Source organism: Dermacentor silvarum, chromosome 1 (genome assembly GCF_013339745.2).
Source record: "Dermacentor silvarum isolate Dsil-2018 chromosome 1, BIME_Dsil_1.4, whole genome shotgun sequence".
Taxonomy (NCBI): Eukaryota; Metazoa; Arthropoda; class Arachnida; order Ixodida; family Ixodidae; genus Dermacentor; species Dermacentor silvarum.
Window position 1 is genome coordinate 181386319 of NC_051154.1, and position 27810 is coordinate 181414128.

The window sequence follows — 27810 nt, forward strand, 5'->3', positions numbered from 1 at the left end:
AAATGGACGGAAATCCATGCAGCATGCTGGGAGAGGCTGTGCAACGGGTCACACCAGTGCATCCAATGGTGGCACTGCTACCACGGTTTGTCGTATCCCCTTTAAATGTCACATGCTCCCCATAGTTGCAGCTAGAATAGTCTGCACCACAGGCGAACAAATATATGCACAAGTTTTTCGTTGCTCTTGAAAACACTGGCCCCGTTTTTTTCATTTCATGTGTTCAGATGCACCAACAGGTTGTGCTAACCAGGGTAAAAAGCATTAACATTAATGAAGTACAAATGTTAATGCACTTTTCCTTATTACAGGACCTTTCAAGTAACATGAAATCTGCAAATTGAGAAGGAACAGTACAAAGTTTAAGGTGCTTTTTGGAGACCACATCTCTGTAACGCAGCAATAATGCACTTGGCAGGACCCATGGAGGGGAAAAGGGAAGCTGTTCATGCCAATGCAATAATATGTTGCCATTGGTTGCTATGAGGCTAATAACAATCGCCAACCAATTTTTCTGACACAGATTGATCTTTACAGATGTTTCTTCACATTGTTGCTTCGGAAAAATACGAGAGATTTACATTCTTTTGATATCAGTTTTTTTGCACAGGTGGACACACAAAAAATTAATATTATAGGGGTGATTACAATAATCAGGCAATCTAAACAAATCAGGCATTCTGTAATAAAATTGGAAAACTTGGCAAGTACGCACATGCTGTCTGTGAGATTCGTGGGTTCATAGAGCAAATGTGCAAATAATATGCCAGGAGTAAATGCAAATAATATGCCAAGAGTAAATGCAAACACAGTAAAAGATAGTAAAGGCAAACAGTGATAACACAGTGGCCCAAGGATAACTTGCATAGGGCTTGCTAACCAGGCATGTCTTCCATGTCCTGCTTTCCAAAGGATGGTGAAGCAGCCATTGTGTATATGCTATCGCGTGCACACTAGATAATTTTTCAAAATTTATTATTATTTTTTTTTTCAGAATGTGGGGGGGTCACTCAGCGTTTTATGTAGATCTGTTCAGGCAGCAATGGTTTGGGGCAACCTTCACAAGATCATGTGGAAGTATAAATTTATTGAACAGCCAAAGGACACACGAGTACAATTTACGTAACTCTGATAGGAGAAATCAAAGATCACTAGAGTCTGGAACTTTTTACAAATTTTCTTTACACTATTCAGCCAATGAACATGCTCGGCTGAACCTTCAAACAAACCCACTACTAATAACTTTCGCATTTAATGATGAAATAACACACATCAAAATTTCATAAGGACAATAAGGTATCATGGAGGACCGAGACGCAGGAAAAATGATAAAGAGGGCCATTGAAAGGACCCTTTTATAGTCAACGATACTTTGCTTACACATCATATAGTGACGCTAGTCACCAGTTAAGGGAAAGCATATGTTAATGAGTATTATCGCAACAGTATTGCTCAAATTAAAGCCTGACAGGCAAGATTGTGAGCTCCTGTCACTGAATGTGCCCAACAAGTCTAATGACATAACAAATGAAAATGCTAACTCTGAACTGCACAGAATTCATGTCTCATTGGACACATGGGTTATTTCAAGCACTGAAAATCCTGAATTTGTTACTAAGACTGCCACGTGAATAAAAAAAAATGGTTTTAGTTCAGGTTATTTTTACATCCCATGAATGCTGTCACCTTTGAAGCAAAGTACAAAGTGAAGAGAATGCTCACTTTCCAACCAGCACAAAAAAGCCAGCACTAGCTTACCTTAGTGTTTGAGACTTCGAAGGGATTTAGCGTCTCAGCCTGCAAAAAAAGAAAACAAGCCCAGGAATTATTAAGTCGCAGAGCTTCAAGTACATTCTATCTCTGTGAATAGACCTCGCCCTGTTTGCAAACAGCGTGACGTCACTGCGAGTGCCCCTCCCATCTGCCGCACCTCCGAAGTGGGCGCTAGTTGACAAAAAGCGTTCATGCGACCTTTCTCTCTGCCTAAGAGCACTGTTTGTATATCTACTTCTGCGATCGTAATTCCGGAATATTGTTATTTTTCGAAGTGGCAGCATCTACGAACTGTGCTTAGAAAGTATAATCGTCTCGATTTCACCAGCACAACAAGGTAGCGTTGTTGCCGAGTGCATACGACCCTTAATTCAGCATGTAGTGATTTCGTAAGAATGGACCTTTTCTGTAAATCTAACAGCCACAAAAATTTATTACTCTTTGAAAGCGAACATTTTATCACAGAAGATGCACATTTACATGGTACCGAAATTATATTTCGTTTAAATGACTGGTCTTTGGACAAAAAAAAAACAATGTATTGCATTGTTGTGAAGGTATAACTTTCGCCCCACTTACACTGTAGTGTTAAACGATATACAATATGAATTTCGTCTACAACTATCAGCCATACCCGCCATGGCAGCTCAGGGGAGCCGTACCCAGCCTAAATTCCCTAAATTCAGATAAGGGAGAAATGCAAAAATACCTGGTACCGTGCTTTAGGAGCACGGTAAGGAGACCCAGGCGGTCAAAATTATTCTGGTGCCTTTCCTTACAGTGTCCCCCAGAAGCCACTGTGCAGCTTATGGATATTACGCACCATTATTTAGTTTTAATTATGAGTCATGGTCATGTGATTGCACAAGGCAAAAGCGTACATAAATACATAATCCGTTGCACAGGAACTTCATTGTGTCTGCTGCTGCCCTTTGCTGCTCTCAACTTTATAAGACCCAACTCTTGCATGTTTATGAGCATCATCACAGCATAAAATTTGTTCCGTAAAGGTAAGTATCACAATAGAGAAAAAAAAAGAAAGTTCGGTTTTTCTTAAGACCCATGAGATCTGCGTTAAAAGATAAATTCAGTCGTTTGCCTTTTGTGCATTCCCCGTGGTGAAATGTACACACACAGCTTCGGGAGTGGTCAAAACATTCTAGCAGCTCATTTATAGCCATACCTTTCAGTCGATAGATTATCTCAAATGAAGGTGTTCTTGTTTTTTTTCTTTTTCCAGCACACAGCCCAAGTGGCAGCGAGAAACATGCACTTACTAATCAGTCTCATTCATCCTCACCTGCTCAAAAATTACGGGTCCTGAAGTTCTATCGGCACCTGATCACTACAAGTGGCCTTTTTACGCGCAATACGCGTCCACAATCTCGCAAGGGAGATGCATTGCTAATCGCGTAATGTGCGTGCGCACGCATACACACACAATGCAATCTGTTTCCCTGCGCAAGGATGAGCCAATATCGTTGCTGTTTTTCGCCATACACTTAACCACACCCCAACAAACGTGGCACACTTCTACTGAAAAGCAGATATTCATCGCACAATCCATCACAGACCACCACATCATTCAAGTTCGCAAGTCAAAATGGCCAGCGTCACCATATTTTCATCATGCAGTTTACCACACACCAATGTTCTCCGACACACAATACCGCTAATGTGACTGACAAAAGAATTCTAGAGGTTTGGAAAAAAAGAAGCGTCCACGTGGCGCCCACCTGCCCCAGGCATGCGCGACTACACCACGCAGGAAGCCGGCGGTGGCTGTATTTTGCCAACCAGGGTCACTGAACATGCACCGCTTACGTCATGCATTGACGTTGCCAGCGCTTTGTGACATACCTAAGGAGACGTCTATTATATTTCTAACTTTTCCATCTCCCACAAATCACTGCATTAGCACTTGTGGATCAAGTCTGTATAGGATGCCCAAAATGTGAAAGCTGGGCTCATTGACAAAGGGGTTATACTATTTTACCTGCACTAATTCTCATAACAGGAGATCAGTGAAGGGATTTACGCTAACTTTAATATGTTTTCTGTCATAATGATGCACTTCAAGCAGAATGTTCAGCAATTAACACTTAAAAGGAGCTTTGCATTTTCCTAGATTCTCACTGCCCTACTGTCATTTCAAAGAGTTTAAAATTTGAAACGTATTTAAGGAGTTGTACATGTTGGCCAAACCCACACACTGTACCAGCCACAACCAAGAAGTATACCGTGTGCACAAGGTATTTGAGAACACAGCTTTGAATAAGCATAGACCACCACGATTCTCACTCTGTCTATTTAGGCGCTTAATTTTGTCTTCACCGATGCCTGTGACACCTATCCAGCACATTTATTTTAAGGCATCAGCTTACAGTCTGACACAGGAGATCTCCCAAGTTCCTCAGGTCTGTGATGGCTTTTTGCCTGGAGGACTGCCCAACTTACGCATTCAAAATAAAGTGGTTTGGTTTGGTAAGTCGTACGCTGTCCTAGTCACCTTCTGTGCAAATCATGACAACTTACAAGATTCAGCAGCCAGGCTTTCTGAGCACAATGTCATTTTGCACCACTCCTATGTAATGAATTTGCTTACTCCCACAAGGCCCGAGCAACCCAAGAGTACCTGGCTGTGAATTTCTGCAGCCAGATCGCCCTCAATATGGCATCTTAATTCCCAATATAGGCTGGCTACGCTGTTATGTATTAGGGTCGTAACTGATAGGGCGACTAACAAAGTACCACACCATGCTGAAAACTCGCTCAATGTTGCTATTGTGGAACCACTACCCAACATCAACACGCACCATCTGATCCGAGCATGCAGACATTATCGAAGCTAGATTCAGCCAATAATTGACGATGAAGAAGGTTTTATTCAACAGTCCTAGAAAACAGCGGTAAAAGAAACAATGAAAACATTTTGGAAGGAATATTTTTATTCTTGTCAGAAATAATGTTGCTATTTATAAGTCGTCAATACCGTATTTTCCTGCACCAATAACCTGCACCAAAAATTGAAAAAAAAGTGCTTAAAAAGTGGGGGTGCGGGTATCTGCAAACATTCGCGAAGGGAGGGGGTGGGGGTCGGCTTCGCGGCAACGCGCAGCCTGCCGTGCAGAGTCCGCATTGTCCGCATGCCTATCGACATCGACGTGTGTTAAGCCAATAAGAGGCCAACACAGGTAATTGCCTGATCCACATTCATAGTCTGGTTAGACACTTTTCGGCATGGAGGAAGAAAAATGCTTTTCGGTATGGGTGTTCTGTGCTTTTCGCTCGAGTAAGGTGCCGTTTCTTGTACGCCCAGTTTGCACAGTTGGCCAGCCTTAGGCATCAGGAATGTGTCTCAGCAGCAGTCTTTCACTCTGAAAGAGAAACTGAAGATTATAGCTGCTGCTGAAGAAATCGGCAACAGAGCTGCTGCGAGATGGTTCCAAAGACGATTACGTCTTCGAGAGCGGTGACGATCCTTGGATGGCAGCAGTGAATCGGACGACAGCGCTGACAACGTTGCGGCGGTCGTTTTGAAATAAATTTGTTTTGAAAACGAAATGATGGCTGCGCATAGTTGTAACCTTCCTAGTCCTCATTTTTTCAGATAAGCGTGCGGGTTATACGCGAGGTTATTTTTTTCTTTTTCGTGGAGTTCAAAGTTAGGGGTGCAGAGTTATATGGAAGGGCGGGTTATATGCGTGAAAATACGGTATGTTCTCAAATACCTAGATGAGTTCTATTTCCTAACTTGTTGAGGAGCTTTTTTCCCAAAAAAATGTTCCTACATTCCAAGTTCAAATAGTTTTGGTTAAAAAATTTAATTATGGGGCTTTACGTGCCATAACTACTATCCGACTATGAGGCACGCCGTAGTGGGGGTCTCCGGATTAATTTGGACCAGCTGGGGTTCTTTAACGTGCACCTAAATCTAAGTACACGGGTGTTTTTTGCATTTCGCCCCTATCGAAATGCGGCCACCGTGGCCGCAGTTTTGTTGCAGACTGCTGGGATTATTCTAGTTTGCCACATGGAGTGAAGTTAAAGTGAGCAGGAGCTTTGAGGTATAAGCTGTGATGATGGCCAACATTGCAGAATTTAGCAGGTGCATTCCACTCATGGGGGTACCAGTGCTATCATTGCACATGTGCACATTACAGTTCTGTTTCACAACTTATATTACAACTTCCCCAGCCTGCGCAACAACATTTTTTTTTCCCTCCATCACATATCTTGCAGTGGCTGTTGAACTCCTTATCTGTTCAATGTGTATTCGGCAAAACTGAATCCTTCAATCAATCACTTTTACCCTCTGCCATTGACAAATGGAACCGACTCCCAAACAACATTGTACGCAAGCAAGAAAAAGCCTGACAAATTTAGAGGGGCCCTGAAGAACCAACCCTCGGGCTTAGTGAAAAAACACTGTCCGCAGATAGCATACACTGCTGTGAACATCTCAGCCAAGTTCTGCAGTCGTGCGCGGCGCGTGGCGCTCGCAAGCAGAGCACGAAGTCACCTTTTAAACGCTCTCTTTTCAACAGAAGCTTGCTCCTCACTCATTTCTGGATGCCTTATTTCGTAATAAAGCGGATTCCCATATGTGGGTGCTATGGCCAACAGCTGCCGTCAATCAAGAAGGGTGTTTCGATCAGTGCTTCTTCCTACTGTTACTGTGTATATTTATTGACGAAGTTTTAATAAACAAGCAGAAGTAAGTGAATATCTGCTTCCGAATTTCGATAATTACGCTCTTCCGAATGAAGCCGACTATCATCTGCTCACGCTCAGCCGGCCATGCAGGCATTAAACTTTCGCCATCCTGCTTATCGGTGCCCTAGCCATTGAGTCTCGCTAATTTTGACTAGTTTTGAATGCTTAACTAGCCTGGAACCCCGCGAAACATAAGGCCAGACCACACGCACGCTTGCCAGCACGCTCACTCCAGGCCGCTCCTGGTTAGATGCCTTGGGAGACTTCTTGATAGCACTTCAAACTGCGCAAGTTGGATGGGAACCAAGCTGGTGAAGGACAAAATCAGTCCGCACCACATAGCACGGCCAGACTGGAGCATATGAGCACGAGAACGCACTCAAGTCCTGTCGTGCACAAAGCAAATGCTGAGAGCATGATCACGACGCTGGAACACGGTAGAAAACAGTGTGTCAGTACAGAACGAAAACAAAAACGATAAACGAAAAAAAATAATTTTGATCAGAACGACAACGTAACCGAAACATTATTTTGTTTCGGAGTGAAACCGAAATATTTTTCATTGGTTTTCGGTTCAAGGGAAAAGTCTGCAATCTGAAAGAACCGACGCCAGGCAATGTCAGCACTAGCGCGTATCTCAGGCAGGGATAGTGCACTGTAGATAGTGCGAGCAATAGCCAGTCCAGCGTTCCACTAATCTAAACCTGCCGCTCGGGGCACTAGCAGATTGGCATCATAGCAAAGCCCAGGGCTTGCGCGCTGACGAGCTTATCGTTTTGTTTTCTATGGGCACAACGCTTTGTTACCAAAGTATTATCATTCACCTAGGTTCGCTTAAGTTATGTTATCGGAACAGCTGTCTCGCATTTTGGCGTGTGCGTTCGATGATGTTCTGCTTCTGACATTATGCTCAGTGCCTTGACTCAGGGCACTGAGCATGATCTTAGAATTCATAATTCACTTATTGGGAAAAATTAATACCATGTTTTAACATTGCATTGCTTTGAAAATTTTTGCATTATGAACTGTTACAGAGCATTTTTTTTCGTTCCAGGGTAGCACCGGAATGGAACTTTTGTTAGTGGAATGAAACAAAAACCAGAACAAAAAACATTTTGTTCCGACACCCTGGTAGCAAATGCCATAGTTACGTTATCTGTGCAAGTAAGCGACTGCACGACGTGAAAACAAGCAGACGAAACAAAAGCACATCTCTCTTGCTACGGTACGAAAACAAGAACACGCAGACATTTGGTTTGTATGTTTTATTATTTCTCTAAACTTTAATTCTTCTACTCAAGCTACAGATTAAACAAATAACTGATGTTACATTGAATAATTCTCGAAGTCACGTCACAGCACTGCCATATACATAGGCTTACTTGCTCGATTGACGTCGATTCACCGGCTGGGAGGTTGGCGTCCACGAGGAGAAGGGCAAACGACATTTGTTTTGAAATTTGAGCTCTTTCCGGCACGCATTGTATGCACTGTAAAGGGCCCCTCACCAGGTCTGGCCACTTTAGGCTGACAAGCGCAGTGCATACAATGCGCGCTAATGATCGTGTCAGCCAGCTAAGAATTACATCGCTATGCGCCGCGGAAAGAGCTGAAGCTTCAAACTAAATGCCATTTGCCCTTCTCCTTGCGAGCGCCGTGCTCCAAAAAGGGGGAATGATGTACATCAGCAAGTGCGCCTACATACATGTACATGCTGCGACATCGCTCATAGCGACACGTGACACTTCGAGAATTATTCAATGCAACATCAGTTATTTGTTTAATCTGTAGCTTGAGTAGAAGAATTAAAGTTTAGAGAAATAATAAAACACACAAGCCGAATGTCTGCGTACTTTTGTTTTACTTCGCACCGCAGCAAGCGCGACGTACTTCCGTTTTGTCTGCTTGTTCCCACGTCATGCAGTCGCACGAGCTGAGAGTGAAACAATGCCATTTTCTACCATGTTCTAGCGTGCAATCATGCTCTGTGATCCGCTTATGCCTGCCTCTGTGTTGGTGTAGCACTGACTTATACCGGTAGTCCGGTGTTCTCGCGCACAGCACGCAATATTGTGAGCTGCGCGAAACAAGACAAACGCAACAGCTCACACAAGCGACCATCAGCGGAAGTGCACCGTGCAGCAAAATGCGAGAGAGAGAAAAAAAAAGGAAGGTGGGGGCCCGTGACGTATGCGTCATGCGATCCTCCAGCTCGGTATGGGAGAACGCAGGGAAGGAATTTCGCTAGCGGAGGCTAGACGGGGTAAGTGGAGAGAGTGTCCTTGTTGGCGGTGACACTCGCCTCCTGAAATCATGGGTTCATGGTACTGAAATATTTTTATCTCGGCTATTAATAAACAAATTTGAAAAATCCTTGCGGAAGAACGCTCCCAAGAGGGCATGTAACAACTTCCAGCGCATAACCAAAATTTGCTATGCGGCCTGATGAAGGGCCTTTAAGGGTAAATAATTTAAATGAATGAATGAATGAACTGCGGTTAGTTAACTGTCAAAAATGTTCCAATTACCAGAAATTACCCTCGCACAACAGGTTATTTGCCACTCATCTTCCCTCACCAACACAAGAGTCATGAGAGCAGTTGCCCTATTACTTACACACACAGCATCTTTTTGACAAGTACAACGTAATCCCAGTTGCCAAATTGTTCGACTACATCTTAAGCAAAACATTTAAAAACGAAAAAGTAAATAATAGCTCCTTTTTACACCGTTTAGCTAACCTACAGGAAAACACTTCTGCCCGCCTGACACGTAACACTATGCCCTGGAAAGTGAGAACTTATAAAACAATGTATGGTCTACAGACACTACAGAACAAATTACCCAATGATAGATTAAATAATGAACACGTTAAAATTGAAGATATAACATTCAGAGAACTTCGACAGTACTTTAAAAAATTCTAGGCCGTTAACTTTCTTAAATTTTCGTTTCTGCAAACCAAGTTTTTCTCTACCCCGTTACCCCTAACAGTGTACAGTCTGTTTCACACTTAGGGGAAAACTCCGAGCACCTTGCAAGGAGCTCGGAGTTTTCCCCTAAGTGTGAAACAGACTGTACATGGTGAGGCAACGGTTCCATCTTCCCTTCTTTCAATTCACAATGTGTGCTTTATCTGTTTTGCTTCTCTTTACCATCATTGTATATGTATTACTGTTATTTCTTGCGGAAAAGTGAAACTGCATTTATGTTGTTTCTTTTGTGATTCCTCCGTCGTTGATTGTGTTGTTTTATTACATGAGTGAACTTGTAATTTGCATTTCCATCTTGCCTTATTTCATCACAATTTGAGTAAATTACATTGTACGCTCAGGAAGTGTAATTTCAAACGTTACCATGTATTACATGCCTTTTTTTGTCGTGTAACTGCTTCGCGTATGGGGGACCTACAGGTCTGTCAAGCTGTCATTCATGACAGCTTTTACTGCAGGTCTCCCGTGTTGTGTATTTTTATGGGACACGAATTAAGACATTATTATTATTGTTATTATTATTATTATTATTATTATTATTATTATTATTATTATTATTATTATTATTATTATTATTATTATAGTTAGCAAAGCTGATGAACTAGCACAGTCAGTTCACAGATATGTGCAGACGAACTAATCTTGCCTTATCACCTACAGTGGAGGTGTGTACCTGCAAGCTTAATGCCTTCCCCTGTGGCTTTGCATTTAGCAGAAGCTTTGAGGCACGTTTTTGGCACTTTTAAATTATTCTCCAAGTGGTCGGTGGCTCCTCTAAACCAGAAAGTACAGGACCTCTAGTACAGAAAGATATTCCAGAAAGTCCAAAAAGCATGGACGCCTCCATGGCCCTGAATCAGCTCAAGAAAAAGAAACAATAAATGGCCCGTTTAAGCCATTTTTATAATTTCTTTTACTGCCTGCAATAGTTGGGCTCAGTAAATTTGTAATGTACATGCAGCAAGTCTCAGCAAGGAAGAAGCATCAGACCTGATATGTTCCACGAGATGTCAAATGTGGCCTCATTGCACAGAACAAGATGGGCCAATCTAGCAGTAGTAATAATGTACTCACCAGGAACATACACAACCCCATTCCAAGAAAGTTCACATAATATGATGAGGAGAAATTATTGGCCTAGATGCTCAACTGTGAATTTTCCCTAACAATGCAGTATGGAGGGCTGCACTTCCAAGCCATATAATAACTCGTTGGAAGCACAAAGTTTCCTTTGCCTCCTTTAATTTTCCAAAAATAGATCTGGAAAACATCACTAGAGAAGAAAATGCTGGCAAAATACCCTTTTGAGTTCCATTAATGAGATGTTATTTGCTGCCACTGAGCCACAATGCATACATTTGTGAATGAGAATTTTCCATGTTTGTACAATAAAGAAAGCATTAATCACTGAAACTAAATGTTGTGACTGTCTTCAATAGACTTTTGACTGTCTTACTTTTTTTTTTTCAATTTTTTTGTTCCAGCATACTTGTTAATTTAAGCCCAAATTGTTATTCTATAAATTAGTCGCACAGGGATAGAGAGAATATGAACCGAAGTTTTTTTTTTTTTTTTTGCAAGATTAACTTTCTCCTCGCCAACAATACCAGGTGACCTTGTGGTCTATGTCTGAAATGTGAAAAGCACTCACATCCTGTAGTATGCGGCGTAGCTTGAGGAGCATAGTCTTGAGTCCATTGAGGTCCTGGCACACTGACCGGTATGAAGATGAGTCTAACTTCACACCACCATCATCACACTCTTGCATCACCACCTGACGAGGAGGCCGCAGTGGCAAGCTGACGGTACGCGGACGTGCTTCAGCTGCTGTTGCACTGGATGGGGTTTTCAGAGGCCATCGAGATGCAAGTGAGTCAGAAGCTCGGCGCAAGGCTGCCCCTTCACTGCAAAGGAAGTGGTTGGCCGAATGCTTGAGTCTCCAGTATTTACAGCGCACATTCTTTTCAGATGGAGACAGCAAAGGCGGCCCCCCATTCCTTGCCCCCTTTGTCGAGATGTGACTAAGCATGTCCATTTATCACAAAGGGTGTAAATTACAAAAACGAAATATTTCATTGTATTTAGTCAGATTTAGCTCTCTCATTTGATGCCTTTCCTTCTAATGCAATTGCAGACCCAATTTACACTTCTCCACGCATGACAAAAGATATAATATACAAATATGCCATTTTACATCCAGTGCAAAACTACTTTGAAGATGGTGCAGATCTCTTTAGCCATAGTTGGTACAACTGCACCCGCCATGACAACCAAAGAGATTAGTGTATCTTTGCAGCCACTTTATGTTGCGGCTGTTGTTATCAGGTGTATCTTTCGTGTGCAATCTCAAAATAGACATTTTAATTATGCTCCGAGCCTTTATACCATGCATAAAAAGTGGTACTTATTTCCTACATTATATTCAAGAATAAAAGGTATTATTTACGATCACTGGGAGTTCTAGTTCTATCTTTCAAAGAAAAAATAAACTTCCTGGATCAAGAATATATATTATAGAAATGATATCTTACTCCGAGTGATTACTGTCCCACGAGTTCCTCTTTTCTGCTTGTGAAGCAACAGATGGACGTGCCACCCTTCTCAGTTGTGTTCCAGCATATTTAACAGCAGGACTGGATGCACTGCAATATACACATGCACAAGACCATCCAGGATTTAAGAAGGCAACAGAAAAACAAAGCATCTGCAAAGTATATTGTATGGAAAACCTGCTAAGTTTTAAAGAAACATTTCTTTTATCTGCAGGTGAGACAGTCAAGTAATGAATAGACACAAAAAATTGCCACACATGATATGGTCTTATATTTTTCAAGCAAGGTCATGCTGTGCGAATATTCAAAATTAGAAAATAAAACTTGGAAGACGCTTAAGCTTCGCCTTTAGAGCAGAACGCGATAGCATTCAATCAGAACCCCGACTGCTTCTCATGCTTCCCGGCAAGTGCAGCTTAAGTAACGGCAGTGTTTACCGAGAAACGCTTCCGGCGAACGCTATGCACGAAGGCGAGCTTTCTGGTAGAAATGCAGCCTCTTGCGTGGGCCAATCCCAGAAGTAGTGCACAGCCGCGCCAAAAAAAATGACACCATTTTCAGGTTTCTGTTATTGTTTCGCAGTTTTAATATTTCAGTCTGAAAAGATCATAAAAGGCATGTGCTATCGGTGTTTTGTTTCATGACATTTGCTTGTGGGCAGTCATTCTCAAAATTCCGAGGAATAGCTTTATCAAGAATGTAAGACAAGGTATAAGCAACTTTAGAGATAGAACGGTGCAGCAATATAACCGGCATACACCACATGTCAAATAGCAAGGCGTGGCATATACATACACCTAAATATAATTTTCTCTAATGAACGCCGACGACAACAACAGATTTTCTGTGACACGGGGCCCTTAACGCTTTTGCGTTAAAATACTTCCGATTCCATTTGAAGTACTAGATTAAATTTTTAAAATATTATTATGGAGTTTTACTTGCCAAAACCACCATGTGATTATGAGGCACGCCATAGTGAGGACTCAGGATTAACTTGGACCACCTGGGATTGTTTAACGTGCACCTAAATCTAAGAACACGGGTGTTTTCTTCATTTCGCCCTCATCAGAATGCAGCCACCGTGGCCGGGATTCCATCCTGCAACCTTATGCTCAGCAGCCCAACACCATAACCAGGGGCGTAGCCAGGGGGGGGAGGGGGGAGGCTGATGGGGCTTCAGCCCCCCCCCCCCTGAAATTTTTTCGTGCTGTCATTCACCGCCGACCAAAACAACCACCGGCGCCAGGAATCATTCTAGATTTTGTCTACAATGTCTTTTTGACGCTTGAAAAGAAATTTCGAACTCGGGCTGGATTTCGTGGCAACGCCCATGCACCTAGAGTCACATAACGTAAGGAGCCCCAGCCGAGCTCAAAGTTTCAAGGGCTTTTCGATAGCGAGCGGGCGCGTCGCGGCATCTCGCAGCGGCCCCGGAATCTACGGAGTGCATGGATTTCAATTCCGAAACTTGATGGCTATAAAGTTCTCATACACTTTTGACGCAAAAGGTGCACTAACATTTCCAAAGGCGTGCTTCTGATTTTTAATTCTGGAACTTTCTGGGTTTAATAGTTTTATAAACTTGGGCCAACATGCACGCACTCGAACGCGCGTGTCCAAGCCGTTCCAGAAATAGAAGCACGCGCTCGCTATCTTCCACACACATGAAAATATTAAATATCACTGTGACTGTCAGCTGGCATCTGATAATTTTCTCCAAACATTTTCAGGAAGCACGCCCAATGTGATCGATCAGCTGGAGCAGGGCACGCAAAGTAAAATAAGAGAAAACAGAACAAAGTTAACGGCCTATTAAATTTGAGACAGTTCTTTTTTGCGGGCGGCAAGGTCTGGCTCTCCATGGCGATAGAGACACTGGTCCTATGGATTTAAGCAAAGCCCCCGCTGAAAATACTGGTATTTCCAGAGAACTTCTTCGCATGCGAGCTGATTGTGGAGATACATATCTGAAGAACCATTTGGAAAGTTGCCCCAGTAATGCCTCGTATTTAAACCACATGTACAGAACCAAATTATAGAAATTTGTGGTGAAATTATCAAAGAAAGCCTAGATGCAAAAGTGAACGCTGCAGGCTGCTTCTCCGCACTTGCTGACGAAACGAGAGATATTGCTGGAATCGAACAGCTTACTGTTTGTGCAAGGTACCTAAACAAGGATGTCAATGATATCGAAGGAAGGAAGGAAGGAAGGAAAATAAGAGGTAAAAGGCAGAGAGGTTAACCAGGATAAGTGTCCGGTTGGCTACTCTGCACAGGGTGATCGGGTATGGGCAGAAAAAATTAGAAAACAAGAGAAGATTAAAAAGAAAAGAAAAAGAAACGTATCAGTCCGCACATTCTATAGTTTTTCACTAAGTCCCGTTTCTTTTAAAAAGCGTACTAGCGCTTTTGAAGAAGTTCGTTCCGACACCCGTTGGGACAAGTGACCAAGAATTCTGGCTTCCGTAAGCGGATGGCTGTCTATCTTGTCGAGTGTGGTGCTGAGGAAACGATATCGAAGAAGTCTTTTTAGGCACAGGTATAGATCCCCTCTCTCATTGAGACTGCAGGTTATATGTACATGTGTACAAACTGCTGCAGATTCTAGTCACCCTTCCAGTGTCACTGCCATCGCAGAGAGGTTTTCAAACATGAGATTACTAAAAAAACCACTTGCGCTCTGATGTCTGAGGAATGCATGGTTATGCTGGTGCCTCTATACACCTACAGAGACGTCGCCATCAATGTGTCCGAAGTTATTGAACGCTTCGCTAAACTTCCACGCCGAGTGAAGTTTATCGTTTAGATAGCGAAGCAGCCAAAATCAATGCATGTAAAAATAACTTCCTTCACGTTCCTATATAAGCTCGTAATTATGAAAACATATGGCTGTTCATTAGCTTTTAAAACCACAGAAATTTTCACCGTTTATTGTAACATTCAGCATGATGATCAAAATTATCCTGAGAATACAAAAATTACCGGGACATCAATAACCAATTTTGACCGACCTTGCTCATTGAAAGCCCGGCACAGGCAGCATTTCCCAAAAACACACTCTGATGTTGGGTAAATCAACTTGCCGCATCATCTGTGGCTTTCGTTTGTCCTTTTCTTTCCTTTTTAGCTACATGTTTTCACTTCTTTTTTGAAACGAAGCAATACCCTTCTTTAATTTGGGGTGCAAAATTGTTGCCGCTGTGCAGGCAGTTAAAATACACATTTTCGTATTGATTTCTGATTCTTTTTCTATTATTCTAGCCACATAGTGCTGTCGCAACTGCAGCATGGCCCAAATGCATATAACAATTTCTGAGATCATAGTTTTGTTCTTGCCTGGATCGTCTGTCTTTATACCCGTATGCGTGAAGTTTACTATCTGTGACTGCGCAACATGTTTGTCTTGTTTGACGCATTATATACAGTGATTTATTGCAGACTTATACGTATATTTAAATATCTTGTTGTGATGTTTTGTGTAAAGCAGTGAACTTGGTTTCACGCGACACTTTCTTGCCGTTTATCTTCGCATATGTATATTCCATTCTATTCGCATTTCTAATGTATACTTTGCGGAACTTCTGATTTTTATATGTACTCACTGTTGCAACTATAATTTTGGTGCAATTACAATATACGTCCGGTAAAATCTGCTCCTGCGCAATCCATTGCAACGAAGGACAGCGTCATTAATGTTTTTCCCTGGCTGTTGCATATGTACAAAAATGTAAACAAGGTTGTTGAATGACAAAGATTCATGAAAATATTTGTCCTCAACTTGTTCTTTTCATGGCCCTTACGTTTTTCATATCAGCTGCATGCATTGCTGGTTTCGAACTGATATAGTTCTAAAGTTCGCGTGATATTTTCTTTATTAAATAGACAAAAAAAAAATGCAGAAGCATTGATATCAGCTATTTCTGCCACAATTTTTGGGACATACGAAGATATTCTTTTATGAAAAAATACATAATTTACTTGTCTTGACAGTGCGTAGCGTTAAATAATTCGTTTGCAGCATCTAATATACAATGGCATTGACAATGGCAATGTAGTTATTATTCATGTATTTGACGCCTCGACAACTTTTATAAGGAGGAGGCCGCGTTGCAACTTGAGCCCCCCTCCTCCAAACAAAATTTCTGGCTACGCCACTGACCATAACCACTGAGCAACCACGGTGGGCTGCTAGATTTAATAAATTTATATAAATTTCCCTAAAAAAATATTTGATTATGCCTGAATTTACCAGAATACTATGAACATTAGAGGCTGCCCACAGTGAAAATGCATACCTGCCTATGGGTGAATTTTAATATTAGTAAAAATCCTATGGACACGACCTCACAGCATGCATTATTTTTTTTTTTAAAGCTTGCCCTGAGAAAATACCTTTTGTAGGATACATACACACTTTAACAGTGATTTACCTTTAGACATAGCACACAAGCAGCAAACTTAGATCAGCAGAGACTGACAAGCAACACATTGTTTTTGATCTAAGTGATATTTACAGCAATTTTGCTGGCCATAGAAAGTTGTCTGAATAAAGTTGTTCAAAGCAGGTACCCCTCTGGTGTCCATTCATCATAAGAAGACTTTCAAGGGTACAGTCGGAGACCAACGAGCAAAACCTTTTTTTGTGAACAGAATTTCTCGCAAACCTTGACACAACATTCGTCAAATCACGATTCTATATTGTGTAAACTAAAATAATTTTCTTTTATGCCGCCCCTCTAGGTTTCTTTTTTTTTGCGTTTATTTTAGACCAAAAAATACTCAGTACTCAAATTGATATTTGAAGCTTCTATTTTTTAAATATGTATTTGTATACAACTTTAATCATAAATTATACTATTCAAACACCAGTGAACAATTATGTATAATCATATTACTCAATTTCACTGCATGACTTGCTTATTTTGCACATTAATGAGTCTACAAGATTTACTGCCCTATTTAAAGACTAGTTTTTCTCATGTTTACTACAGTAGTTATGAAATATTTTAAAGGGACACTAAATCAGTTTAGACTGATAAAGTATTCTTTAAAAACTATTTTCGTTATTATCACATTAGAATTGGTTGATTATTCGAAAAAAAATGGAGGTCAAACTTGCATTTCTTGAATTTAGCACCGAAACTCTAGCGCCGGTACATGAGTGTGACATCGCGAATATCTAAGTGTTTTCTTGTATCTGGCCATTGCGGCGGAGTGAAAGTTCCCGAAACTTGCCAAGTTCATTCTTTGGTTAGTTTAGTATACAATGAAGTCCCCCATCTTTGCCAACAAAACATTAACTTGGCCTGAAAAGACGCAGTCAAAATCCATGAGCCCACGGCGAGCTGGTGCAGAAACTTCAAGGCAACGTCGCCACCGGTCTTTCTCTTTTGCCTCTTTTCTGGCTTATCAAGCCTCCTCTCAGAGTGGATTGTTTGATACTGTAGAAGGGCAATTTACTAATACAGTTCAAATTATTTTTTTCTTTACTGTCCCCTTTAAGATCAGCTAAAGACTCTCATGCCGTCAGTCCTACTACTTTTACTGCTGCATAGCATAGCTGTGAAGATAAAAGTTTTGCCAGCTTCTCTACTTTTTTAGTGGCTTATCAATTGCATAAATTTGCATTTACAGCATGCAAAAAATCTCCCAAAGTCATGCCTTAATCAGCACGCAGAAAAGTGTTTATCTCTATACCACCTTTTTAAAACAGCAATAAAAGGCACTTTGGTTATGCCCGCACCACCATTATCACATTTCGAACAATCCTAAACAAGGCCCATGCACATTGTAGCACATGCACACAAGACATTCAGGGGAAAAAATATATAGCAAAGATACTTTGTTATAATGATGGTTTACTATATGCCAAAATTTCCTATTAGAATGGTGCTGCATTGTCAGTGCCTACACCCGGCACAGGTTTAAAAACACCTGAGAACACCTAAGCACTATTTGAGTTGTGAATGCGAAAGCATTAATGTCCAATTGAACACCACTGAGCGATCCGAGTTATGAACTTCATGCAGGCAAGTGTTGAGATGCTTGAAACACCTCCTAGATAGCACAAGGCCGGTGCATTTCAATCCGTGGCGCCGTGCTACCTTGCCCGACTGCCATAGAATCTAATGGTCACGCTCCCAAGTAAGCCTCGGTGATTTTGACGTTACCGCTTTCGTCACACCGGGCTTGGCAATGGACATTTCGGCCCAAATAGCATGATGTCATCAAGCGAAGTGCACAGGCCTGCTATCTAAGAGGTACTGTTGGCTTGGTGCATTTTGATTTGGCCTTACCGAAGCGCAGTTAGAACACAGGCGAGAGTGTGCGTGGACAAGGAACGCGTGGATAACACAGGCTTCCGAGAGTGAGGATGATGTGGCATTGCCCTCTCCCCTCAAATAAAACCTGGCATGATAGTACAGCAGCAGGTGAGCCCTTTCGCCTGCTCTGCTCCTAAGGGTGATGTGGCGTTGCAGCAATTCCCTATCCCCTCAAACAACACCTGGCGCGTTAGCCCAGCAGAAGTGATCCCTTTCGCCTGCTCTGCTCCGTTGAGGCGTGCTTGTGACGTGGAGTCGCAGCCAATGGGAATTTAGGTGCCGTTTTTCGCTTGTCCTCACGACAGACATCGGCTTTTTCACTCAATGGGCCTTTTGATGCTTTTGCATCAAAAGATATCTCCAAAAGATTTCATGGAATATGAGCTTGATGTCATTTTGTGGAGCACTGAAAGATGACAAGACCTACAGTATCCTCAGGTTTGAAGTAGCATATCGAGCACACAGAAGTTTAGTACATCAGGAAAAATAAGTAGACTACTCACATTTCTGGGGAATCCTTGCATGGAGTTTCAAAGTCCAGCATAAGGTCATCGGAACCCAGGCTTGAACAAGACGATCCAGCATCAGAACATAAGGGGTGGAGGTCATCCAATGTTCGGTCAACTTTAGTCTGTCGCCCACTGAATGACTGTAGAGCATGCAGTTCAAAGATGGACTTCTTGACTGATGGTGCCCCTCTTCCTCTAGACCGCTCGAGAGCAATCAGACCAGGCTGATCGGAGATGTCATCATCGATTAGGAAGCCATCTGATGTGGGACTGAGAAACCCACCACTCTTCTCTTCCTTGTTTGGGGGGCTGAGTGGAGCTGACATCGTTGATGGTCCTTTTGCAACTCCCTCTCTCTTCTGCTCTGGTGAGCAATCCTTTGCTGCCTTGGCTCCCTTGGTCAGTATTCCCTTGGCAATGACAGCCCGAGTGGGGCTGCTGAAGCCCTTTGTGATCTTTGGTTCAACAGACCGCTTCCACTGAGGAGTCTCTGAATACTTCTTTATAGGGGTGATGCGCCGATAAGACAGGATTCCCCGGTATGCCGCGTAGGAGTCCGGCTGGTCATACACACCCATCTTGGAGGCAGATCCATCGGCTGTAGTCAGTTGTGCTCCAACAGGGAGCGTTGTGGGCAGCACAGCCGAGTCCAACTCCTTTCCTACACCCACGGCCTCCTTTAGAACAGGCGATGACTCCACCTGTAGCGTCGTGCTGCTGCTCTGAGCCTTCCCGCCACTCTCACTGCCAGCAGGTGGGTCACTCAGAGAGTGGCCCAGACCAGAGTCGTAGTCGGTGCTACCGCTGTCTCCGCTGTGGCTCCTGTCTGAAATGCTTTCCTTATCCGGTGACACCCGGTGCTGGCAACCAGCCCGCTTTTCTGCAGCAGCAGCCTCTCCCACTGGTTGGTTGGGCATGCGAGCGGCTGCATGTAACTTCTCACTTGTAGCCCTCTGCGGCACAGGTGGCACTCTGGTTGTCACAACAGCAACCTGAGGTTTGGGGAGCCCACTCAGGTGTGCTGTAATCTTAGTTGGGATTTTGGTGGCGCCATACTGAATGCGCATCTGTTCCGAGTTCTCGGAAGACACCTTGGCCCCCTCTGTTTTAAGTTGCAATGAGCAGCTGTCCGTTACATTATATGTACCACTATCGACAGCATCCTTTTTAAAGTTTGTGAAATCTTGGGATGAGCTTCCATCCTCAAAGTTGTTATTGAAGCTGGGGTTGTTCACATCAGCATTGTCAGTAACAGCTCTCCTGCTCCTGTCTGCAAAGTCTGTTGTCACTGTGACATTGGCTTTGCCTTGCAAATTTCCAGATTGAGAAGGGTTGGCACGGTATTTAGTAGGGGGAGGAATGCAACGTCTGAAGTTTACCTCCGATGTATCTATCGGAGCAACAGTCCCCCTTGTGTAAGGCGTGGCTCGTGGTAGACGTAGCGCACTATCTTGTGAAGAGGATGCCGACATGGGAGCAGAGGAGTACGGCTGCGAGGCTGACTTGCTCTTACTTGAGTAACATGTGCCCATCAAGGCATGGAACAGTGTACTTCAGCTCGAAATTCTGAAAAAAGAAAGAAATAATCTGTGGCCAAGCCTCTTTCAAAGAAGCTCAAGACCATGCATAATAAATGGCAGAAGGCTAGACAGTTGACAAAATAATTCCATGACAGCAGACACTTCACCAGCATCTTACAATTCATACTGCCTCTCGCAACAAACCAGTCATTCCTAATACATTGCCATTCCTAAGTATGTTGAACTCTGATGTGGCAGCACATACCAGCCAAGTGATATATGCACTTAATACAATAAAGTGGTTCAACTTAAGAGCAATCAATCATGCTTTTGTGCTACACCATTACAAGAACAGTTTTTGTACATGAAGCCCAGTTTGTATGCGAGAGTCAATGACAACTTAGTTATAAATATAAGAATGCGGCATGTCAATATCCAAAATGCCCATTGTACTTAAAATGATATGCAGTTGCCATCAATAACAATAAACGATTGCAAATGAATTCATAAGGGCAAAGTTCTTGCATATAAGGCAGACGACAAAGACAAAAACTAACTGCACAGAATTTTTAGTTTTAAAGTTCACAAGTACAAAGCGTCAACAGATGAAACTGTAAAAGTACACTACATGGAAAACAGCTCATCACTAAGAGCAGTACCAAATGAAGGCAAAGGGAGATGGCACAAAGAAATGTGTAACATAAAAAACAGACAAAAATCTATAGTAAAGGCAGAGAGGTCAGCCTGAGGTGGATTCTTCTAGCCATCCACTCTGTTCTGTAGGAAGGGAAAGAGATGCGTGATTGTTGTTAGTGAGTGTAGAAGCAAAGCACGTGAGTTGGTCTACACCACACCCATATGGGCAGACCCCGAAATATTTTGACCCATCATGGAGGGCTAATGGAGGGCAGCTTGGGGTCTAGTCTCTAGAAGTGCCTGTAAAGATTATCCAGATAGCCCTGAGTCTTTCTGTGAGTTCCAGTATAACACTGCAGAGAAGTCAATAAATGTATGGCCCGGAAAAGGGAATCGTGAGCACTTGCTCTGCATCGAAACTATTTGCTTTGGTGTCGGCAAGTTCCTTGCCATGTAGACCAGAATGCCCAACGCTCCATTGATTCATTATATGGTGCCCTTTCCCTTCAGCTAGGCAGTGCAATTCAACAAAGCCAGAAATCTATTAACCCTTTTCACGGAGCAGTCTGTTCTATGGAAACAAGATGGCGCTTACGGCAGCGCACCATACGTCTCCTCAGCGACAACACATGAATACGAAACCATTACCGCTTTTACCTTGCTTCTATGCGATCAGCTGTCGGAAATGCAACTGAGTTTTCGCTAATGCACTGTGCTCCATTCAGGTTAGTTTGAATCATGTGGATTGAAGACGTGTGCAGTAGTTGGCTGCAAAAATAGTGACTGGCATATTAAAGAATGTAATGAATATGTGGGGCCAAGTTTACGGACTGCTGCTGCAACTTTCCGTACATTTTTCCGGCACTTCGAGATGTGCAGCTTTCCTCGAGGATACACAAACTTGCTCATCCGCCAGCGGTGTATTGCTAACCTTTAAAGAAAGGGCTTCATTCAGCCTCGGTATGTCGGCTTGTCGGTACGTCGAGCAAGTACCGCTCGTTAAACAGTGATAACGGGAGTAGCGCCACTTCCTCTCATATTAGGTTTCGCGCACAGTATCTACACACATCTACCCCAACCAGCGCGGAAACTTACGCCCACTCTTTCGCCAACGTGTCAAGAATAAGTGAATTGGCCCACACTTGAATACATGCGCACTATATACGTACAATAAATGATGGTACTACACCGATAACGCATGAATGGTCCAAGCTGAATTTTTCGCGACGGTCCACAAGAGTAAGCGAGTTACTAGCAATAATATGCATTTGCTACAAGGTATTAAAATGTGCAGAACAGCTACGTTTCAAGCCTTGTGTGCAGCAAGAACAAATCTAACGGAACTGAGCACAGCCACGAGCGATTAGGCAGAAAATAATCGGGTAGTGACCGCACCGAGGAACTTTGCCGAGTCAAAAACATGACAAGCCGCTGCTTCAAAATATTTGCACCCCAAATAAAGAACGAAGACCAAAACAACACAATCTTAATTCAATTCATGAGCGGAAAGTTTGGATAGCTTCGAATACATATTTAGCGCGCTTTTAGAGCAAGCACCATTTACGCTGCTCGCACCGTTTGGACATAGCTTAATCAGCTCCGAAAGTGCTTTTGCATGTTCTCTGAAACTGCAGCCAAAGCTTCGTGTCATCCACCCAGTCACCGTCTACGATATCTCCCGAACGGAATTTTGCTAAGCCGCACTGGCGTCATACACATACACACAGACACATACATACACATACATACACATACATACAGGCAGTTGAGGCAAGCAATGGACGCATCACCACGTGATCAAACATGGCAGCGCCCATGGGCTCGCCGCGAAAAGGGTCAATAGAGGCTATCCTCCATCTCACATGCAAGAACTTTCAGTGCTGATTTTGCCTCGATGGATACTGTCAAAACTCGAGAACGCTGCCAAATAATGCAAAGAACTGCCTTGATCATTACTAGAGAAGAAAAACTACAAAAGACAGACCATGGTATACCAACAAGCTCAAATTTTCTCTCTCAGCCATTATCAGTGCCTTGTGGCTTGGGTGGAACCATTAAATGAAGCAATGTGGCGAGACGACAAAAGCAGTAGTTGAGGCTACAGCTTTCCACTTGTCGGTACACAATTGTGCGCATTTAATATCCTAATGCCAGCCATCTAAACAATCAGCAAATTATTTTCTTTACTATCCTCAGTGAAGGAAATGCTAATCACAAAATCCATCCCAAGGTAACTTATAAAACGTGACTCCGTTGTGTGGGACACCAACAGCATAAAAAACATTAACTGCATAGAGTCTATCACTCGCACAACGCTGAACATGACCACTAGCCAGTTTTGCTGGCACTACGTGGGTGCCCTTCAAGAAAAGTAATTTCACCAGACATTCACAGTATGTTTCACACCAAGTAGTTTCACACTGTTACATAATCAAGGAGAAGGTTTATTTATCATTACAAGAAGATCATGCAATGCATTAAACAAAAAACAAAAAAATGGCAGAGTGCAATAGAGCTTACATATCAGCATGCACTCCATATTTCATTCTGCCATTTTAGTCAAAAAATATGGCTATTTGACAAGCTTTGAAACTTTTCAGAAACAGATGTTACAAACACAAGTACACAGTAACAACACAGTAGACACAACACTACGTTGAATGCTGAAGTACACGTTGGTGATGTGCAACCCAATACCTCAAATTGAAAGATTAAGTGTTCTGCAAAATATAACTCTTCGTAGGAAAGATGAAAGCCACGAAGCAAGCAACACCAAGCATTCAGGGAAAAGAAGAAAAATGACAGAAATTATGAAAGTTCCATTTTTCAGAGCAATTCATAAACGACAAAATTCCAGGATATGAAGAATAAGAACTTTGTTTCCATATAATATTGATAAGCACCTTCTCCACCTGTAATACACAACATGAAGGAGACTAGGGCAGCCCTTTGTTGTCATCTTGCACTCACGAACCATTCAATATGTACCAGAAAGTGATCTAAGTCATACTGTTCCAAAAACCCAATACTCTAATGAAACTTAATGAAATACACCCTCAAATTTATTAATAGATCGCCAGAATATTGATCAGTGCTGTGGGGGAATGACTAACAGGGTTCTCCCTGACGCAGGCTATGAAGAGTGCTTCCCAGAGTACATTGAACATGCCCTCTGTTACAGTTTTTAGAGAGCCGAACTAAACGAAAGCTGGAAATTAAACGCACATTCAAGTTTCTGCCCGGTAACGCACCTAATGCCTGGTAATACACCGGATGATGCACTCTAACATCAGCTGTTACTCTCACAGTTTCTGCGCAAGTTATTGCAGTTGAGCACCTTAACTACACGCGGCTATAAGTCTTAAGCATTACGTGCAACGCTCTTTGCGTTTATCAAGGCGAAGGCAGGATACTTCTTTAGCCACCGGAGTTTCATTTACAGAACACGAGGAATATTGGTTGTCACGATAAAGAACGTCGACAGCCAAAAATTATGCGATCATGAAGGCCTATTGATACTAAAATCCACACGTAAACACCTTTTGACTTGGAAAATGAACGTACCATGTCATAATGCGCAAACATAAAAACAATTTTATATGATGCTAATACTGTGTTTTGCGGGCGCCGTGTAAAGCAAACACTTCATGCCAGTGGCGAGTGAAATCAGACGCGAAGCACTATAAAATAAACTGACGCGAACGCGTCATCGGAACTCCCACCCGGGCTAACGCACTCCTTGTACATTGCACATTTCTACCGGCATAGACATATCAAAGCGTGTGCATATCATATGAACTAAACAATACGTAAGTACACACACTACTGTGTGTTAATATTTTGACAGGCGCCGAAATAGAGCAGTGTGGAGGCGTCAAACGAATGGTCGACGCCGAGCGCCGACAAATGATCCCTTACGATTAAATCCTTGCGGGTCTTTCACCGTCGGCACATGCTTAGATGCGCTACATACCTGCTGCCATTCAATAATTTAAGAGCTGTTGCGAGCAAACTCCAAAGTTTAACTTACATTCATTAAGAACAGTACCCTTTTAGTAGACAGCTCACGTCCACTAGTAGCATCCCATCCGCAGGCGACAGACGGTTGAGAAAAATTATACGAAAGAGTGACTCGCCACTTTTTACACTATAGCATATTTGCCAAATATTTCCTAAACAAACAGGCTGAAACAGCCAATAAGGTACAAACCGACAGACTAACTGAGTTGCCGATCGTCGTAGACGGCCCACTTATTTTTATTCGCATTTGCGTCGCTAGATGGCTCTAGTCTAGTGTTCAGATTAGTTCAGATTCGATGCTATGAGCGCCCCCTTTGAAACAATGTAGTGGGTTGCGCCACCAAGCCCTTGTTTATATTTTGCCTAATGTTTTACCCTTGGTTCTACCTATATTTTTGAGAAAACAAACAGAACAAAGAATTCCAAGCATCAAACTTTTTGAAACATTACTGGGAAATTCGTTATTGTACATCTCCTTTATTTGTGGTCTCCTCACTTTTCTGCCACCAAACCTCCAATCGCCTCATGTTTACTTTGAACCCAAGGACTTAAAGGAAGCCAGAGCCGAGAAACTCTATGGCCAGAGGAGCCTGAACTGGCAGCTGGGTAGATACCATGTTTTTCAGCGTATAACCCGCACCCCCAATTACAACAGCCGGGAAAGAAAAATATATATCCGCGCCTATAACCTGCGGAAGTAACTGCATGCAACAACGCTCAAATATTTGCAAAAACAGTCTATCCATGGATGCACGACTCGTCCACGTAGTATCTTCGGCTAGCGGCTCTGTTCCACCCTCTTCGGCGATGCTGATAAAGCTGGATTCACATATGACAGACGTGGCCGCGGACGAATCGGTCACGTGACATCTGACGTGAATCGGATCGCTTAGCAGGCGCAGCTAGCATTCACGCGACAGAGGATGACAGTGCGGCCGGAGCAGCCCTCGCATGGGCAACGGCGATTCCTCTCTCCGCCGTATCGCGAAGCGCTTCGCTTGGACCGAGGGAGCGCCGCGGGAACGGGTAACGTACGAGTTCGCCGGCGCCGCATGCACTATTCGAAAAATGCCGACCCTTAAAGAGGAGGAGAATGGACGACCATAAAGGAAGAGAGAAGGGAGCTTCAACATGTAGTGGTGGGGAGAGGGTGGGATTCCTTAGGAGATCATCATCAGCCTATATTTATGTCCACTGCAGGACGAAGGCCTCTCCCTGCGATCTCCAATCATCCCTGTCTTGCGCTAGCTGATTCCAACTTGCGCCTGCAAATTTCCTAACTTCATCACTCCACCTAGTTTTCTGCCGTCCTCAACTGCGCTTCTCTTGGTATCCATTCAGTAACCCTAATGGTACACTGGTTATACATCCTACGCATTACATGGCCTGCCCAGCTCCACATTTAGGGGCGAAGCACCTTAGGGCCGAGCCTTGTCCCTCCCTCGTCGTCGCCCGTTGTCCGTAGCTCTGGTTTGCATGGAGTCCACTAGGGACGCTGCGGTGCACAAGGGCGTGCACAAGCTAGGGCGGTGCACAAAATGGGAAAACAAGGTATCTGAGCCTATAGAGATACAGCAGGGGCTTAGGCAGGGGTGCCCTCTGTCACCTTTGTTGTTCATGCTGTATTTACAAGGATTAGAGAAAAAGTGAGAGAGGAACGGACTTGGCTTCAACCTTTCCTATTTCAAACAAGGAGAATGGATTAAACAGTCATTACCAGGACTGATGTACGCAGATGACATTGTACTTATGGCTGACGGCAAGGAAGACTTCCATGGATTAATGGACATCTGTGGTAAAGAGGGAGATAGCTTAGGTTTGAAGTTTAGTAAAGAAAAACCGGCAGTCCTCATTTTTAATGATAATCAGGGCAGTGAGCATAGGATACAGGAGATAACACTGGAGGCAGTGGATAAGTACAAATATCTTGCAGTTTGGATAAACAATGGGGCTGAGTACCTAACGGAACATGAAAATATGTAACGACTAAAGGTAGCAGGAATGTAGCTGTGATGAAAAATAGGACACTGTGGAATTACAATAGGTACGAAGTGGTGAGAGGGATTTGGAAAGCGGTGATGGTCCCTAGTTTGGCTTTCGGTAATGCGGTCCTGTGCATGAGATCAGAGGTTCGAGCAAGGTTGGAAGTTAAGCAGCGAGGGGTAGGTAGGCTTGCTTAGGGAGCACACGGAAATACGCCAAATCAGGGGGTACAGGATGACCTGGGATGGACGTCATTCGAGGGCAGGGAAGCTAGCAGCAAGATAGAATTTGAGGAGCGATTGAGAGAAATGGCAGAAAAACGGTGGGCAAGGAGGGTTTTCAGTTATTTGTACATGAGGTATGTTGACACAAAATGGAGGAAGCTGACCAGAAAATTGTCAATCAAATATTTGGACTGCAGGAGGGGTGCAAACCAGGAAACAGCGGTTATGAATAAGGTTAAAGAAACAGAGAGGGGTCCATGGAAAACAGGGATGCAGGCGAAATCAGCACTGGTAACATACAGAACTTTCAAGCACGAAATTGCCAAAGAAAACGTCTATGATAATTCTAGGGGAAGCTCTTTGTTGTTTGAAGCCAGGACGGGAGTATTGCGGACTAAGATGTACCGAGTCAAGTACCAAGGTATATATAGACACGTTGTGCGGTGCATGTGGAGAGGTAGAGGAAACGGCTGAACACCTCACACTTTTCTGTAAAGGGCTTAACCTTACAGTGCAAAACAACGGGACTGATTTTTTCAAAACATTGGGGTTTAGGGA

General features: G+C 43.1%; 1 protein-coding gene across 7 annotated transcripts in view; it reads right to left on the reverse strand.

Annotated features, from left to right (window-relative positions):
• The window catches only part of LOC119436487 (uncharacterized), a 77363-nt gene extending 52085 nt beyond the window's left edge, over positions 1–25278 (reverse strand). For 5 of the 7 annotated variants that reach the window (XM_037703347.2, XM_037703351.2, XM_049658109.1 and 2 more), the window contains exons 1-5: positions 25056–25278; positions 18864–20435; positions 12014–12124; positions 11134–11386; positions 1759–1797 (exon numbers count right to left, since the gene is read on the reverse strand). In XM_037703347.2, the coding sequence (XP_037559275.1) occupies positions 1759–1797; positions 11134–11386; positions 12014–12124; positions 18864–20401 (1941 nt within the window). In that variant the 5' untranslated portion in view covers positions 20402–20435; positions 25056–25278. The other 2 variants (XM_049658098.1, XM_049658102.1) reach the window with 2 other exon arrangements.
• Between the last annotated feature and the right edge of the window lie 2532 nt (positions 25279–27810).